Consider the following 14,082-nt stretch of genomic DNA (forward strand, 5'->3'; position numbering starts at 1 on the left):
TGTACTTTGTCTCACTTTTTGAGAGGAAACAAGTAGGATAAATCATAAATCAAACTCCCACTCACTGAAAGAGAAACTAATAACTTAAACTCAAGCAGCAGTTTCTGATCATTTGGATACCAATATTCCTGGATCCATTTTGTAATTGTCCTTTGCTTGATTTCTGTATTATCCTCAGTGTTATGTAAAAAGCACCGTGACACTAGTGTGCGTTCCCATCATCAGATCCAGGTCTGTCTCATCCGTCACTCCTGCATTGGATTTCAAGAGGGATTTCTAAAACTAGCTTTGAGTCATCATTAAAGCGCTTATTCGTTTCAGAGTCCCTGGTGAATTTCAAATAAGCCTTTTTCCCTTTGAATAACACATTTCATCCTCAGGGACGTTGCTATATATTGTTGAAATCTCTGCAAGATCGTTCTTCACGTCTCAAACCCTGCGGTGCTCGGCTCCTTTGTTTTTGTCCTCCAGCACATCTTCAGCTATTTCAAAGAAGTCGTCCAGACAGTTGACATTCTGGGTCTGTTCAAAGCTGTTTTAGCAGCTAATCTTGAATATGTATGAGTTGTTAGTTAACAAACACAGTCAGGATTTCCCCCAGAAGAAGTCTTGTTGTCTCAGACATGAAAAATACAAAAGTGAAATTCACATTTAGAGCACTGCATTCATTACTGAATTCTAACTTGTTTTTGGAAGATTGTCCCAATGATTATTTGATCCATAATACGAATAGATATTTTGATGAGGTTTTTTTATTTTGTGATGATGAGGAAATTGTTAGAAAATAAAAATTGATATGTTTTGAGTTTTGACTCTAAAAAACGGAGATTGAGCAGAATATAATTATCTGAAAACTCTGCGTATCGTGGCTTCCTTGCTTCGTTTCCTTTAAGCCACTTTGAGCCTTTGAAACAGACATACATCATCTTTTACTTCATCTGTTGTAACTTACAGTTGTAATGACTCTTTTTGGCTTCTGATGATGTGTTGATGTTATGCATCTCTTTTATAATCAAAATAAAATAAAATAATTTTCAAACACATTCAACCAAGTCAGCAGGCCTTTACAATAATCAAACAAGAGTCAAAACTCAAATGATATGAACAAACTGACATCGTCTGTTTTCTGGTATGTTGTACATGTGTATCCATGTGTATCTTAAAGGCTGGCACCATGGGAATTGTAGTCTTTTATAGTTCCTTGACTACAGAGGTCACCATTAGATGAAAATATTATGACCTTTTTAACAAAAACAGAAAATGTGTGTATGTGTAAATTATACATAATCTATGCAAAATGTAGAATAAAGATATGTTCCAAGAATAAGAACATGTAAGTTTAGATATACAGTATATTTGTTAAGTATACAACTCGATTAAGAATGTTTATAATAATAAATGTTTCTAGGTTTAGATAAAGTTAGACATTTGGTATTATGTATCTACCAAAATGGTGTCACACATAGTTACATTTTATGAAATACTTATGAAAAAACACTCCAACACTTTCAGGTTGACAGCTGTTGCCAAATGTGCCCATCTTCCCTTCATCTACTTAACTAAGTGACCAGTGTAGAATTGTATAGTGACTTGTTTTATTGAATTGCTTTTCCAGGCCAAACAGGGTCCCGTGCCTCCGGAGGAACAGGGTCCGAGCATCAAGAATCTGGATTTTTGGTCCAAACTCATCACACTTATCGTCTCCATTATCGAGGAGGACAAGAACTCCTACACTCCCTGCCTAAACCAGTGAGTCTCCACATCCCTCCTACTGTATATGTCTTCTCTTCTATTCACCCAGATCCTTATTGATTTCATTTCCTGCTCCATTTCCTCTCTTCAGTTTCTTCTTAAGCTCTTATCTGCTCACTCACTGTTTGATAAAGCTTCTCCCTCTAAGTGCACATACAGTAAGCCTTTCTATTTCTCTCCTCCATCAAGATTTCCCCAGGAGCTCAACGTGGGTAAAATCAGTGCTGAAGTGATGTGGAACCTGTTTGCTCAGGATATGAAGTATGCAATGGAGGGTGAGTGCAGGCCATCATACACTGAGCCTCTGAACTGACTGAGCTTTGACAAAACACTGAAGATTTGTAAGGTAAATGTAGCCACTAACAAGGATTTGTGTGGTTCAGACATACTGGCACTAATGACTTCAGACACACAAACCATGAAAGGGTTTAGCTGTTCTCTTTTAATGATGTGTACAGAGTTGTTTTTATCTGTTTCAATTTATGTAAATATGGTAGGAAAAAGGACGTTTTGACTGTTCTTTCATCAATTTGGATGAAACTTGGTAGGATGTTTTCAAATACTACTTCGATATGGTAAGTCACATCCGCTAAAAGTATTGGGAGACTTATATTATTAAACAAATGTGACATTTAGTAAATTGATTCTAAATTCCAGATTATTTGCTTTACTTACTTCAGGGGTGTCAAACTCAAGACCCGGGGGCCAAATCCGGCCCGCGACTTCATTTTATGTGGCCCCACAAGAGCTCGGAAAGAATATAATACGTTTATTTAATGGTTACATGCCGATTTACAGAAGCACTTTGCCCATAAACTACATGTCCCACAATGAATCTCAAATATGAATTTTGTTCATAATTTGACTTTTTTCTCAGAATTTGAAATATTTGCTTCAAAATTTCAATTTGTAAAAATTTTCAATTTCTTTCCAGAATTTTGATTTTTTTTTAAACAAATTTTTAGTGACATTCTCACTGAAGAGACTTCCAATTATTTGCCCTAGACTTCTGCTTTCAGATGTAGTTAATTATGAAGTTATTAACCTATCCCATAATAATCCAATGCAGAGGCAATAATGTAATAATACATACGTTTATATATATTAAATATTTATTTATGTATTTTTATATAGTCTTAAAGTTACAACCGGCCCTTTGAGTGCAACCATAATGCTGATGTGGCCCCCGATGAAATTTAGTTTGACACCCCTGACTTACTTCTTTATTGGATCCCAAGCTTCCAGAAAAAGTGTCTCTTGTTGGCGCCCACACACAGGGTGCTTTTTACCCTTAAAGCTTTATTCTGATGACAGCTCATTGTCATCTTAGTACAGTATCATGCATTGATGACAACCAACAGATATATATTAAAAAAACAATACATCAGATTTGTCTAAGTCTCCAGTATTCTAGTGCCTCACGTACAAAGTTTTTTAAAGAAAAATCTAAAATGTCTCTAAATGAAAGGTCATAAAAACTTCTCAGGACGATTAATATTTGATTTATTTCATAAAATGATAATCTAGGTTTTCAGTTGAGCTAGGACAACTCAATAACATTATTCTCTAATCAAATAATGTATGAGTCTGTGAGCAATGAGGGTTCAGTGCTACTGAATAGAAAATACAAATGTAGTAATTACTGTTGGACTTTAAGCATAGGAGAGAAATGAGCCTTTTATTCAACATGCATTTGATTGCTTTATTCTTTCTCTCAGAACATGAAAAAAATCGCCTGTGCAAGAGTGCGGATTACATGAACCTGCACTTTAAGGTCAAGTGGCTGTTCAACGAGTATTGCAAAGACCTGCCCTTCTTCAAGAGCAGAGTGCCTGAATATCCTGCGTGAGTAGCAACTCCTTGACGCTTATCCAAAACAGAAAGTAAAAATAAAGCAATGGAAATCCTCATCTTGTCAATCTGCGATCCTAGTTTGTGAATATGTACATATCTTCTGCCCTCCACAGGTGGTTCGAGCCATTTGTCATTCAGTGGCTGGACGAAAACGAGGAGGTGTCTCGGGACTTTCAACATGGTGCTTTGGAAAGAGACAAAAAAGATGGGGTAAAAGTTTCCAGCTCTCTTTATCTCCAATTCACTCCTCTGAAAGCGCTGACTTGTTGTTGTTGTTGTTGTTGTTGTTGTTCAAGCAGAATGACTGTAATCCATCCTTTGTACTTCCTCTGTCACACTCAAAGTTATCAGCCAAAGTGTCTTCCTCTTTCTGCCGCTCTGCCTCCCACACTTTTCGTGCTCCTCAAAGTGATTTATTGAATTCTTCAAAGGCAATAAGTGAAGCATGGATACGGCAGGAAAGACTTGAGATTGAAGTAGAACGTGTTCCTCGGATAAGAGGGTGTTTCCGTCAAAGTACTCTTTGGAAGTTTATAGAAGTGGGGTCTAGGCGTGCATGCGCTTAAGTACTAGTATATATTTTTAATATTGGTAAATATTGTCTGCTTATCTGTATTGTTGTGTTGCATTGTTGGAGAAGCATGTGACCTAAAATGTTCAACGACATAATTACTCTGTAGCTATAGTTAGTTTGACAATAAAGAACCTTGAACCTTGAAGGCGGCAGTGAACCGCAGTGACAGTAGGATATTGTGAATGAATGGCCTTATTCTAGAGTTTGACTGCAGGAGAGCCGTCTGCACCTTATTACCCAGACTCCCCAGAGGAGCACCTTCACACTCACCTCCAGCCAATTAGGGACAAAGGGCTAACCAATTACAGGGAGATAGACAGGAGCTCCCACCTGTCACCCAATGGCTGTCTAACTCGCTCTATGGCTGGTTGGCTCTAAGAGGTCTACCGCTTTGTTCATGTGATTGAAAATATCAAAGGTTCAGTTTAAATGTGTCTCTAATGATCCGTCTATTTTGTGTTAAGGGCCCAGATTTCACATCTAACTAGGCCCCTCAAATCACATCTTCTCACCTGCTGCTCATAAATTGTCACTTATGCTTTGTCCAAGTTATTTTCATCCCAGTTTTTAAACTTCTCGCACACCTTTTCTGCCCTACAGTTCCAGGTCACATCCGAACATGCTCTGTTCTCCTGTTCGGTGGTGGACGTGTTTTCTCAGCTCAACCAGAGCTTTGAGATCATCAGGAAGCTAGAGTGTCCGGATCCACAGATCGTAGGACACTACATGAAGCGATTTGCTAGGGTAAATACGGTTTGCAGTGAAATCACACTTTACAAAATCAATGTACAACAAACGGTTCTTTAAAAGTTGTTTTTAGAACAGCTTTTTGATGATAACATGTTGTTCTTTCTTGTTACCCTTTCAGACCATCAGCAATGTGCTCTTATCTTATGCTGATGTCATTTCCAAGTTGTTTGCCAACTATGTCACCATGGAGAAAGTGGTAAGTGGTCGAAAACTGGATGAGTCTGTGAGGGTTTTCACAATCAGCACTTGGAGTTCTAATATATAATAGTCTATATCAGGGGTGTCAAACCCAAGGTCCGGGGGCCAAATCCGGCCCGTGACTTCATTTGATGTGGCCCCACAAGAGCTTTCAAAGAATATAATATGTTTATTATACGGTTACATGCCGATTTACAGAAGCACGTTGCCCATAAATTACATGTCCCATTGTAATTCTCACTGAAGAGACTTGCAATTGTTTACCCTAGACTTCTGCTTTCAGACGTAGTTAATTATGAAGTTATTACCCTATCCGATAATAATCCAATGCAGAGGCAATAATGTAATATAATTCATTGTTTCATATACAGTATAACAACTATTTATATATATGTCTTTTTATATAGTCTTATATATAAAACTGGCCCTTTGAGTGCAACCATGATGCTAATGTGGCCCGAGTTTAAATTCAGTTTGACACCCCTGGTCCATATAATACACATTTGAGTCTTAGTTAAGCACTGTTGTTAAGTGAAGTGAGGTCATGGTTGTTATATGATTGTTTTATTGAATCCTGTGCCCACAAGATAAAGATCTATTTGTCTTTCTGTCCTCAGCCCTGTATCCTGATCAACAACATCCAACAGCTGAGGGTTCAGCTGGAGAAAATGTTTGAAGCTATGGGTGGAAAAGATGTTAGTCACTTTTTTTTTTAATGTCCTCTCTGGAGTTCAATATCCCGACCGAATATTGACAGGCTTAGTTTTTGTTTAATTGGTATTTGGTCACAACTGCCTTATCCAGACAGCCCCAAATGTCTCCATAAGGGGTATTAGTATTGCAAAACTCTCTGCCCAATCACATAACCATCTCTGTGTGTGTTTCCATATCCGTACTTTAGCTGTGTGTGGAGGCCAGCGATTTTCTTAAGGACTTGCAGATTAAGCTCAACAATGTCATGGATGATCTCAGCAGGGTCTTTGCTGTCAGGTAATAACACGCTCACACACAAAGTCATTCATGCAAGAGTTTGACATTAATGTGATGTATATTTTTAGATTTACTGACGATGCACACTTTGTTAATATCTCTTTGTACTTTTCCCCTTGTAGTTTCCAGCCTCACATAGAGGAGAATGTGAAGCAGATGGGAGACATCTTGGCTCAGGTGAAGGGAACCTCGAATGTGGGAAACGCCAGCAGCGTGGCCCAGGATGCTGACAACGTCCTGCAGCCTATCATGGAGTTCCTTGACAGCAAGTGAGGCAGTCTGTTATTTGAATAGAATCTAAATGGGAACATTTATTACTTTGACCTACTTAGAAATAGTGATAGGTGGACACAGTTTTGTCTCTTAATGCAATTGTAATGGTCTGGTTGATATCTGATGTTAAGGAATACATTTTAACTTTATTTTATAGCCATGTAATGGATTTTCTTAAGCTAACATTATTGCTCAAACAGAGACATAAGAAGGACTAAGAAAGGCATTGCCTTACTCTAGGTAAGTATAATCAGGAGATAAATTCCCCAAAATCTGAGCTTCTGGGCTTTTCTGACAAGCCTTCAAGCTAGGGATTTTAAATCCGCGGTCGCCTCCTTCTGCTGCTTAATATTCATCGCTCCTTCCTCTGTCTCGCCCTCCTGCCAGCCTGACTCTGTTTGCTAAGATCTGTGAGAAGACAGTGCTGAAACGTGTGTTGAAGGAGCTGTGGAAGCTGGTGATGAACACCATGGAGAAGACCATTGTCCTGCCGCCACTCACAGACCAAACGGTGAGAGTGAACAGACGAACGAACACACACACCCACACAGAAACACTAAGTCGTACAAATACACACAGAAATGCTGCTGAGCCACACATGTCGGCACTCATTGCACCCTGTGCCTGCTGTACATGCAAGAACATGTTTAGTGAGGATCTGCTCATGCACACACACACACACACACACACGCACACACACACACACACACACACACACACACACACACACACACACACACACACACACACACACACACACACACACACACACACACACACACACACACACACACACACACACACACACACACACACACACACACACACACACACACACACACACACACACACACACATTCAAGGGATCTGTTTCCCAGAAAACTTACTGATTATTTTGTTTAAGTGACCACAAATATTTGGTCCGATGATGACCAGTTAATAAGGTAGATATAAAAAAAGGAATGTACAAAACATGTAACACACGTACTTCCAAGCATGCACAAATACAAACTTACACACACCTCCAAGAGGAGGAGATGGAGAACAAGGAAGGGAATACAAAGGCAGACATTTTGTTTGTGTGTTGTGATTTAAGATGGCCCCCTTTTAAACAAATAATCAATCTACTTTTTCTCCACATATGGCTTCCTTTCCACACATTATATTTAGCATCGCCCCCAGTGCCTTCATTCATCCAAACAATCAAGATGAAACCCTGTTTTGTTTGGTTAAAAATACAAAAGGAGTGCACCATATCATTCTAACACCAGCTCATGGCTGCTCTCCAGTATGTCAGACAACAATTATCCTGAGAGATTTCTGATTTATGAGTAACTCATATCAGAGTGGCAGAAATATTTTTGCCCGAAGGATCTGGCCCACTTTTCAAAAAGAATCAAACATTTTGGAAAGCAGCCTCTTGTTTTCTTTTGTTTTTGGATATATGTGTTCTTATTTGTGTTTGGTTATTAACTAAAGAGCCTCATGTCACTGATAATAAGGTGATTATTGATCTCTGTTCACCATTTACAGCAAAAGCCAGTTATCTACACAACTGGTTGAGCCTCAGTAGCCATTGGTAAGCAATTAGCCCCTGTTCCAATGAGTTCATCTAATCAGAAAAAAGAAAGACCAACAAAAACAGGATATATTGGACTCACGCAAATGCCATCTCTGTAATAGATATTTATTCATTTGAAGTTGCTAAGAAAAAGCTATAACTCTTATATCTTCTATTCTTTTAAATGTTCCTGTCTTAAAGTTTCTAATTCGCTGGCCCCTCTCACTTCCTGACCTGTACTATAAGTCCAGGCTTTAGACAGGTCCCAATTGGTCCACGTCCCTCCAGCCCTGAGGCCCAAACTTGTGTTTTTTGATTGATGTGGGGCTCTTTGCAGCTTTGACTGACCCTTCTCTCTGGTTGTTGTCGTTGTGATTACAATTACATCCCGCTCCCACCGCTCTTCTTCCACAGATGATTGTAAGTACAGCACTCCTGCGTGTGTGTCTGTCTGTCCGTCCACGGTGGTTGGTTGGTTCTCTGCTATATGTGGCTGCGATCTTCCCCTGTTTTTTACCCCACATCACACCCTCTCCCTTTTCACTTTCAAACCTGTCTTTTTCCTCCTCTGCTGTGGTTTCTCCTCCTTCCTTTTCTTTTCTCCACTTCTTCTTTTTCTTCTTCTAACACTGTCTCTCTTTTGAGAAGACAGAAGCATGGTGCATTCCTGACTGGTTTTGATAGGTCCCACACCCCTCTCAATAATCTCCACCAATCAGTGCCCCTCTCCTTTGCTGTCCTCTTCCTGAACACTCTCCTCAAACAGGAAGTGGTACTCCTCTCTTGCGCCCGGTCTTGCCTTGTTTCTTCTCATGCATTGTGTCCTTTTACTGGGACTCTGGTGGGGTGACTCTGATCTCTCGGTGGCTCGGTATCCAGTGTCCTGCCCCCCCCCCCCCCCCCCCCCCCCTCAGCCCCTTTTCCTCCTTCTGATAACCTCCGCCCCTTCCCCTACTGTCCCCACCTGTTTGAAATGTGTCCCCCTTTCCACCGCCCACTGTGGGTTTGTTGCTTGCATCTGATCTATTTCAACACTGCAGTCTTTTCTCAGTATACTGTACAACACTGTACTGTATGTCTCTGCAGACCTGTCATGTTGGTCTGTCCTGGTTTGATTTCATGTTCTGTTGTGCTGATTGAAATGCTGGGATTATGTCGCTGGTTTCGATGTACAGAATGACTTTTCTGGTTTGAGGTAAAGTTGGTTAAAAACGGTGCATTCAATGACCTATGCAAAAAATACTCTCAATGTCTTAAAGTTATTTTGTATGACTCCAACAGAATATAACAAAGTGTCTAGTTTAAAATAAGACTGTGTTGAATATCTATGATGTGTTTTACTGGACAGTGCACAGGCACATTAGTGACGCGTGTTAATCTGTTCAAATGATCTGCAGCCTTTTTTTAATTGTTTAACTGTAACCACTGGTTGTAAACATAGTGTATTTACTATAGTTAAATAAGCAACGTCACGCTGTTCAATAATAATAAGGAACATTATTATTTTTGTATCAGTACGATAAGTAAGAGCTATTTTATTTATACAGTTGGGTCCTTTAATCTTTATAATGTTTACATTACACCACAAACTACGACTAGAGTTTGATCTCTTCTCCTTTAGAAGAACATTTAGTTAATTAGTCTTATTTGCTTTCGTGTCTAAAGTAAGATAAGATTATTCATACAACTTTCATATCTTTGCAATAAGTGTAGAGCGAGAGCCGGGAGTAGATTAGCTTAGTTGACCTTTCCCATTGTTTTCAAGCTGTATGCTAAGCTAAAATATTCCTCTCTGTCATCCTCGGCATCCTAAGCGTATTTCTGCAAAATAAAAATTACACATTAATGTATTTGTAATGAATAGGATGGTTGTTATCACGATGACATTTGATATCATCATGTGTTTTTAGTAACTTTTGGATCGTTACTCAAGTAAATAGCATGTAAACGTATTATAGTGACCTGACCTCATATCTGACTTTATAAGTGCTGTCTTGTAAATGTAGCCTCTCATAAAAAAGCACACTAATGGATTTCAACATGCAGCGAAAGCAAGTTTAGACAGAATCCATTTACTCCTGTCAGCATAAATGCTAACCTCTCTGCTCTGCCAGCAGGCGATTTGTTAAACTATGTTGTCTTTGTTTTGCGAGAAAGCACAAAATGTGATGCTGTTGCTTTGAAGTGAAAGCTAATTAACTACCTGAAAGGACCTGACATCTCCAGGCAGTTAAGAGTACATTTTCTACATTTTGCAAAACAACATTATGCACTCTTGATTGCATATTGTCCTTTAGCCAATGAGAGTGAAGTCAGACTGCAGGGCCTCCGCTTGAAGTATTAACCACATGCTCTCTTTGCAGGGGAGGCTGAAGAATGCTTCTCACAGTGATGTAAGGACTAAACCCCTTTAGATCAATGTGTCTTGTCTCCCTCCTCTATGTCTTCTCTCCATGTCTTCGTCTCGCTCCCTCAGCTCGCCAGTCAAACAAAGCAGTTGAAATATTGATTTTTTTGTTTTTGTTTTTACACAACATCCCTCTTTAGTGCTGTTTATATGGAGTGAGTAATGCTGTAGCTGTAGCTGCCTGCTCTCCCAGCCTCACCGCAGGTCATACACTCTAATCTACGTGCAACCATTTGCGGCTCTAACACACCACAATCCATAGGTCAAACGTCACTTAATTCCACTCAGTGTTTTGGCAGCAATGCATCACAGACGGAAAAATAGGTTGTAGTTCAGCTGCAAATTGTTTTGCGAGTAAAAGTGGCCGAGCTTAAGGAGCCACATGAGGCAAAGTAAGTGACGGTTGGCATTTGAACCTGTGGCTTATAGTCTATTTAGCCACAGAAGTGTGCTGTCAGTTTGACATCATGTAGCCGTAAAAGGTGGCTGTTAAGCCTAAATCTAGTATTTTAATTTTTTTTTATTAAGTTGAACATCACAGTTTCAATGTGCACGCTGTGATGGTACTTGAAACAATATTTAATATTGAATATGTTTTAGCCTTAAACAGTATAATAAAAGATTATTTCATGCTTAAGGCTGTAACCAAGGATGTAATTTAAAGGTCACATTCTGTATAGTGAATAAATATACTCTTATCAGAGTTTCACATCAGGCTGGACATCCAGGAAATACCTGCGTACACCACAGTGTGTGTGAGCGCTTATGTGTGTGTGTGTCTGCACGTGTGTCAAGATTGCACTAGTGTGTCTTCTTTCTTACTACGAGCTGAACCACTTTCCCTTTTCTTCGTGTGTGTGTGTGTGTGTGTGTGTGTGTGTGTGTGTGTGTGTGTGTGTGTGTGTGTGTGTGTGTGTGTGTGTGTGTGTGTGTGTGTGTGTGTGTGTGTGTGTGTGTGTGTGTGTGTGTGTGTGTGTGTGTGTGTGTGTGTGTGTGTGTGTGTGTGTGTGTGTGTGTGTGTGTGTGTGTGTGTGTGTGTGTGTGTGTGTGTGTGTGTGTGTGTGTGTGTGTGTGTGTGTGTGTGTGTGTGTGTGTGTGTGTGTGTGTGTGTGTGTGTGTGTGTGTGTGTGTGTGTATAGAGTGAAATGCTTTGCAATAGATGAAACACAGAAAAGTTTGATAAAGCACTTAAAGGAAAAAGTCCCTTTGGCGGTTTAGAGCGACTGTCTGTCTGTTCATGAATGTGTGTGCCAGGAACGTTGCTGTCCTCTGTGTGACACTAAGCCTTTTACTGCTGCCATGCGTTGTCCTGATAATAACAATACTCTTCTTCTTTCTGTCTACCTTTCTTCTATCTGTCTCTTGCAGGGCACTCAGCTCATCTTTAACGCCGCCAAGGAGCTGGGACAGCTGTCCAAACTGAAGGTGCTTTTTATTTTCTCTGACTTCAGATCAAGACTGATGGAATGAACTAATGGATCCTTTTGTTCTGTGCTTCTATTGTTGTCCCTGTTCAGGAGCACATGGTTCGAGAGGAGGCTAAAGCACTCTCCCCGAAGCAGTGCGCAGTGATAGAGCTGGCCCTGGACACCATCAAGGTAGAAACTCACTGTTAGGAGCCATGTTAAATGTTTTACAAATAAATATTTATGGCTAGTGGAAATGACATTAATCACAATATATGCCTTGGTTTTAAACTCTAGAAGTTTTCTACAAGGATGCGGTGTATAGAGTCCTCATCTGTCAGAGTCTGAGGTTTACTTTTGTGACTTAAATGCTAAGTCATTTATTCTTTTAGGTGATTACAACCTCACATGTTTCCTTATTACTATAACTAATGTAGGAACATCTGCTAAAGTATTTTAAGAGGCAATTTTTTTTGAAAATGATCTACAAATAACTCTATTGATGGTTTGGGCTTTCCAATATGCAAATAAAACCAATAATTACCATGGAAACGCATAGCATTCTTTCATTTCTAGCAACTTGTGCTACAAAGACAAACACCATTATAACTTTGGTTCGTGTTCTTCCTGATTAACAGTCAAAAACGAAAAGAATATTCAGTTTATATAAACAATAACACAAAGCGTCTTAATACCCACATTTAGAACCTTTATCAAAATAGTTTTTGAATGATTTCTTGTGTATCAACTAATAGTATAGTCATCTTATTGATCAATCAACAACCATTGCATTACATTTTAAATTCCTTTTTTCTGTCTTTGTGTATTTTAGCAATATTTCCATGCCGGTGGTGTGGGTCTGAAGAAGACTTTCCTGGAGAAGAGTCCCGACCTCCTGTCTCTGCACTACGCCCTGTCGCTCTACACCCAGGCTACAGACAAACTCATTAAGACCTTTGTCTCCTCACAAAACGCACAAGGTAACCTTAGGATCTTTACTCCCTGTGACACTATTCCCTTTCTCCTTCTTTGGGAGACTTGTAATCTTCTTTATTTGCAGTATCTTCATTTTAACATTACATAACTCTCTGAAAGAGGTCAGCCAATCCTTGTTTGTGTTAAGCAAGGCTTTCCCAAATGCTGAACTGTATATCCTGCAAATGTCACTCATGCTTTGTAGAGCATGAAGTCTAGGCTGTAGCTGCACAACATTTCTCTGATCTGAAATGCTGAGTCTCGTTGTAGCCAGCCTTGGGAAACACAGAGGCTATTCTTTACACGATCTGACAGCTATTTGAAAAAAGAAATACCCACCCCCTCTTTTTCTCTCGCTCTTTGATTCTGTTGCCCAGCCTCCATCCTACCGTCAGATGTCTACATAACAGCCATCATCTTCGTGGAAACGCTGCCGCTGACACACTGTCCCCGAGCGCCGCTGGTAGAAATGCCATTTGAGGGGATGATCGTTGAAAATCGAATTAGCAAAATGCCATGTGGTTTTCGGGGGAAACCTAAGTCCATTTTGCATGTTGCAGGATTTCACAGCAGATCCGAAGAACAAAAAAGAGCTGATTTGAGTGTTTAATCAGAATCTCTCCCAACTCTAGGAACGAGACTTATACATGTCTGTCTGTCTGTTTTTCTACTCTGTTATTCTAACATTCAACTATGCAAACGTTTCTTCTTTCTCTGTCTACTCCCTCCCTGTGCCCCGTCTGTGGGCCAGTGTTCGACGGGAAGGGGGTGAGGTTCACCACTAGTGAGGATGTTTACCCAGAAAAGGGTATGTGGCATTCAGGCTCAGGGCCTGAGACATCAAGGACCACCAGAAAGCCTCCAGACCAAAGCCCAACTCCCTCCACCCTCCACCCCATGTGCATCCCAAAACCCCCCTGCCTGCTCTAACTCATCTCAACAGACAAACACAATGCACCGATTGACCTATCCCTGCCTCTCTGCACACACATACTGTACCATGCATCATCATAACAATGAGGACATAGACTTTATGCATCAAAGCATGTCATGTACACACACTGATGTCTGTATGTAAGGAACTGCACTGAATACATACGCAATGGAGTGTATGTATGAGCAGACACTAAAGCATGATGCGCTGACATCAGACCAAAAGAATGGAAATGCATTAAAGTGTGAAGGAATCCTGATCCAGCATGATGTCACCCAGAGAGGCCCGAGGGCTGAGCGAGTGTGTGTGTGAGTGTGTGTGTACACGTGGACGAGAGGAAAAGTGACTGAGCAGAGCCAATGTGATGGAGTGAGACTGTCCTTAAGGTTGTTGAAGCAGAAGCACACT

General features: G+C 40.1%; 1 protein-coding gene across 9 annotated transcripts in view; it reads left to right on the plus strand.

The window, feature by feature from the left end:
• Nucleotides 1–14,082, plus strand: part of unc13a (unc-13 homolog A (C. elegans)) — a gene marked incomplete at its 3' end in the record, with an annotated part of 47,909 nt that overhangs the window by 27,921 nt on the left and 5,906 nt on the right. For 2 of the 9 annotated variants that reach the window (XM_079664827.1, XM_079664831.1), the window contains 15 exons: nucleotides 1,616–1,749; nucleotides 1,942–2,027; nucleotides 3,471–3,597; nucleotides 3,720–3,816; nucleotides 4,781–4,924; nucleotides 5,049–5,126; nucleotides 5,746–5,823; nucleotides 6,030–6,118; nucleotides 6,241–6,387; nucleotides 6,779–6,902; nucleotides 10,316–10,345; nucleotides 11,728–11,784; nucleotides 11,877–11,957; nucleotides 12,598–12,745; nucleotides 13,492–13,548. In XM_079664827.1, coding sequence (XP_079520953.1) covers nucleotides 1,616–1,749; nucleotides 1,942–2,027; nucleotides 3,471–3,597; nucleotides 3,720–3,816; nucleotides 4,781–4,924; nucleotides 5,049–5,126; nucleotides 5,746–5,823; nucleotides 6,030–6,118; nucleotides 6,241–6,387; nucleotides 6,779–6,902; nucleotides 10,316–10,345; nucleotides 11,728–11,784; nucleotides 11,877–11,957; nucleotides 12,598–12,745; nucleotides 13,492–13,548 — 1,477 coding nt within the window. The other 7 variants (XM_079664829.1, XM_079664834.1, XM_079664828.1 and 4 more) reach the window with 6 other exon arrangements.

This window comes from Notothenia rossii (assembly GCF_949606895.1).
Source record: "Notothenia rossii genome assembly, chromosome: 1".
In the NCBI taxonomy this organism is placed as follows: Eukaryota; Metazoa; Chordata; class Actinopteri; order Perciformes; family Nototheniidae; genus Notothenia; species Notothenia rossii.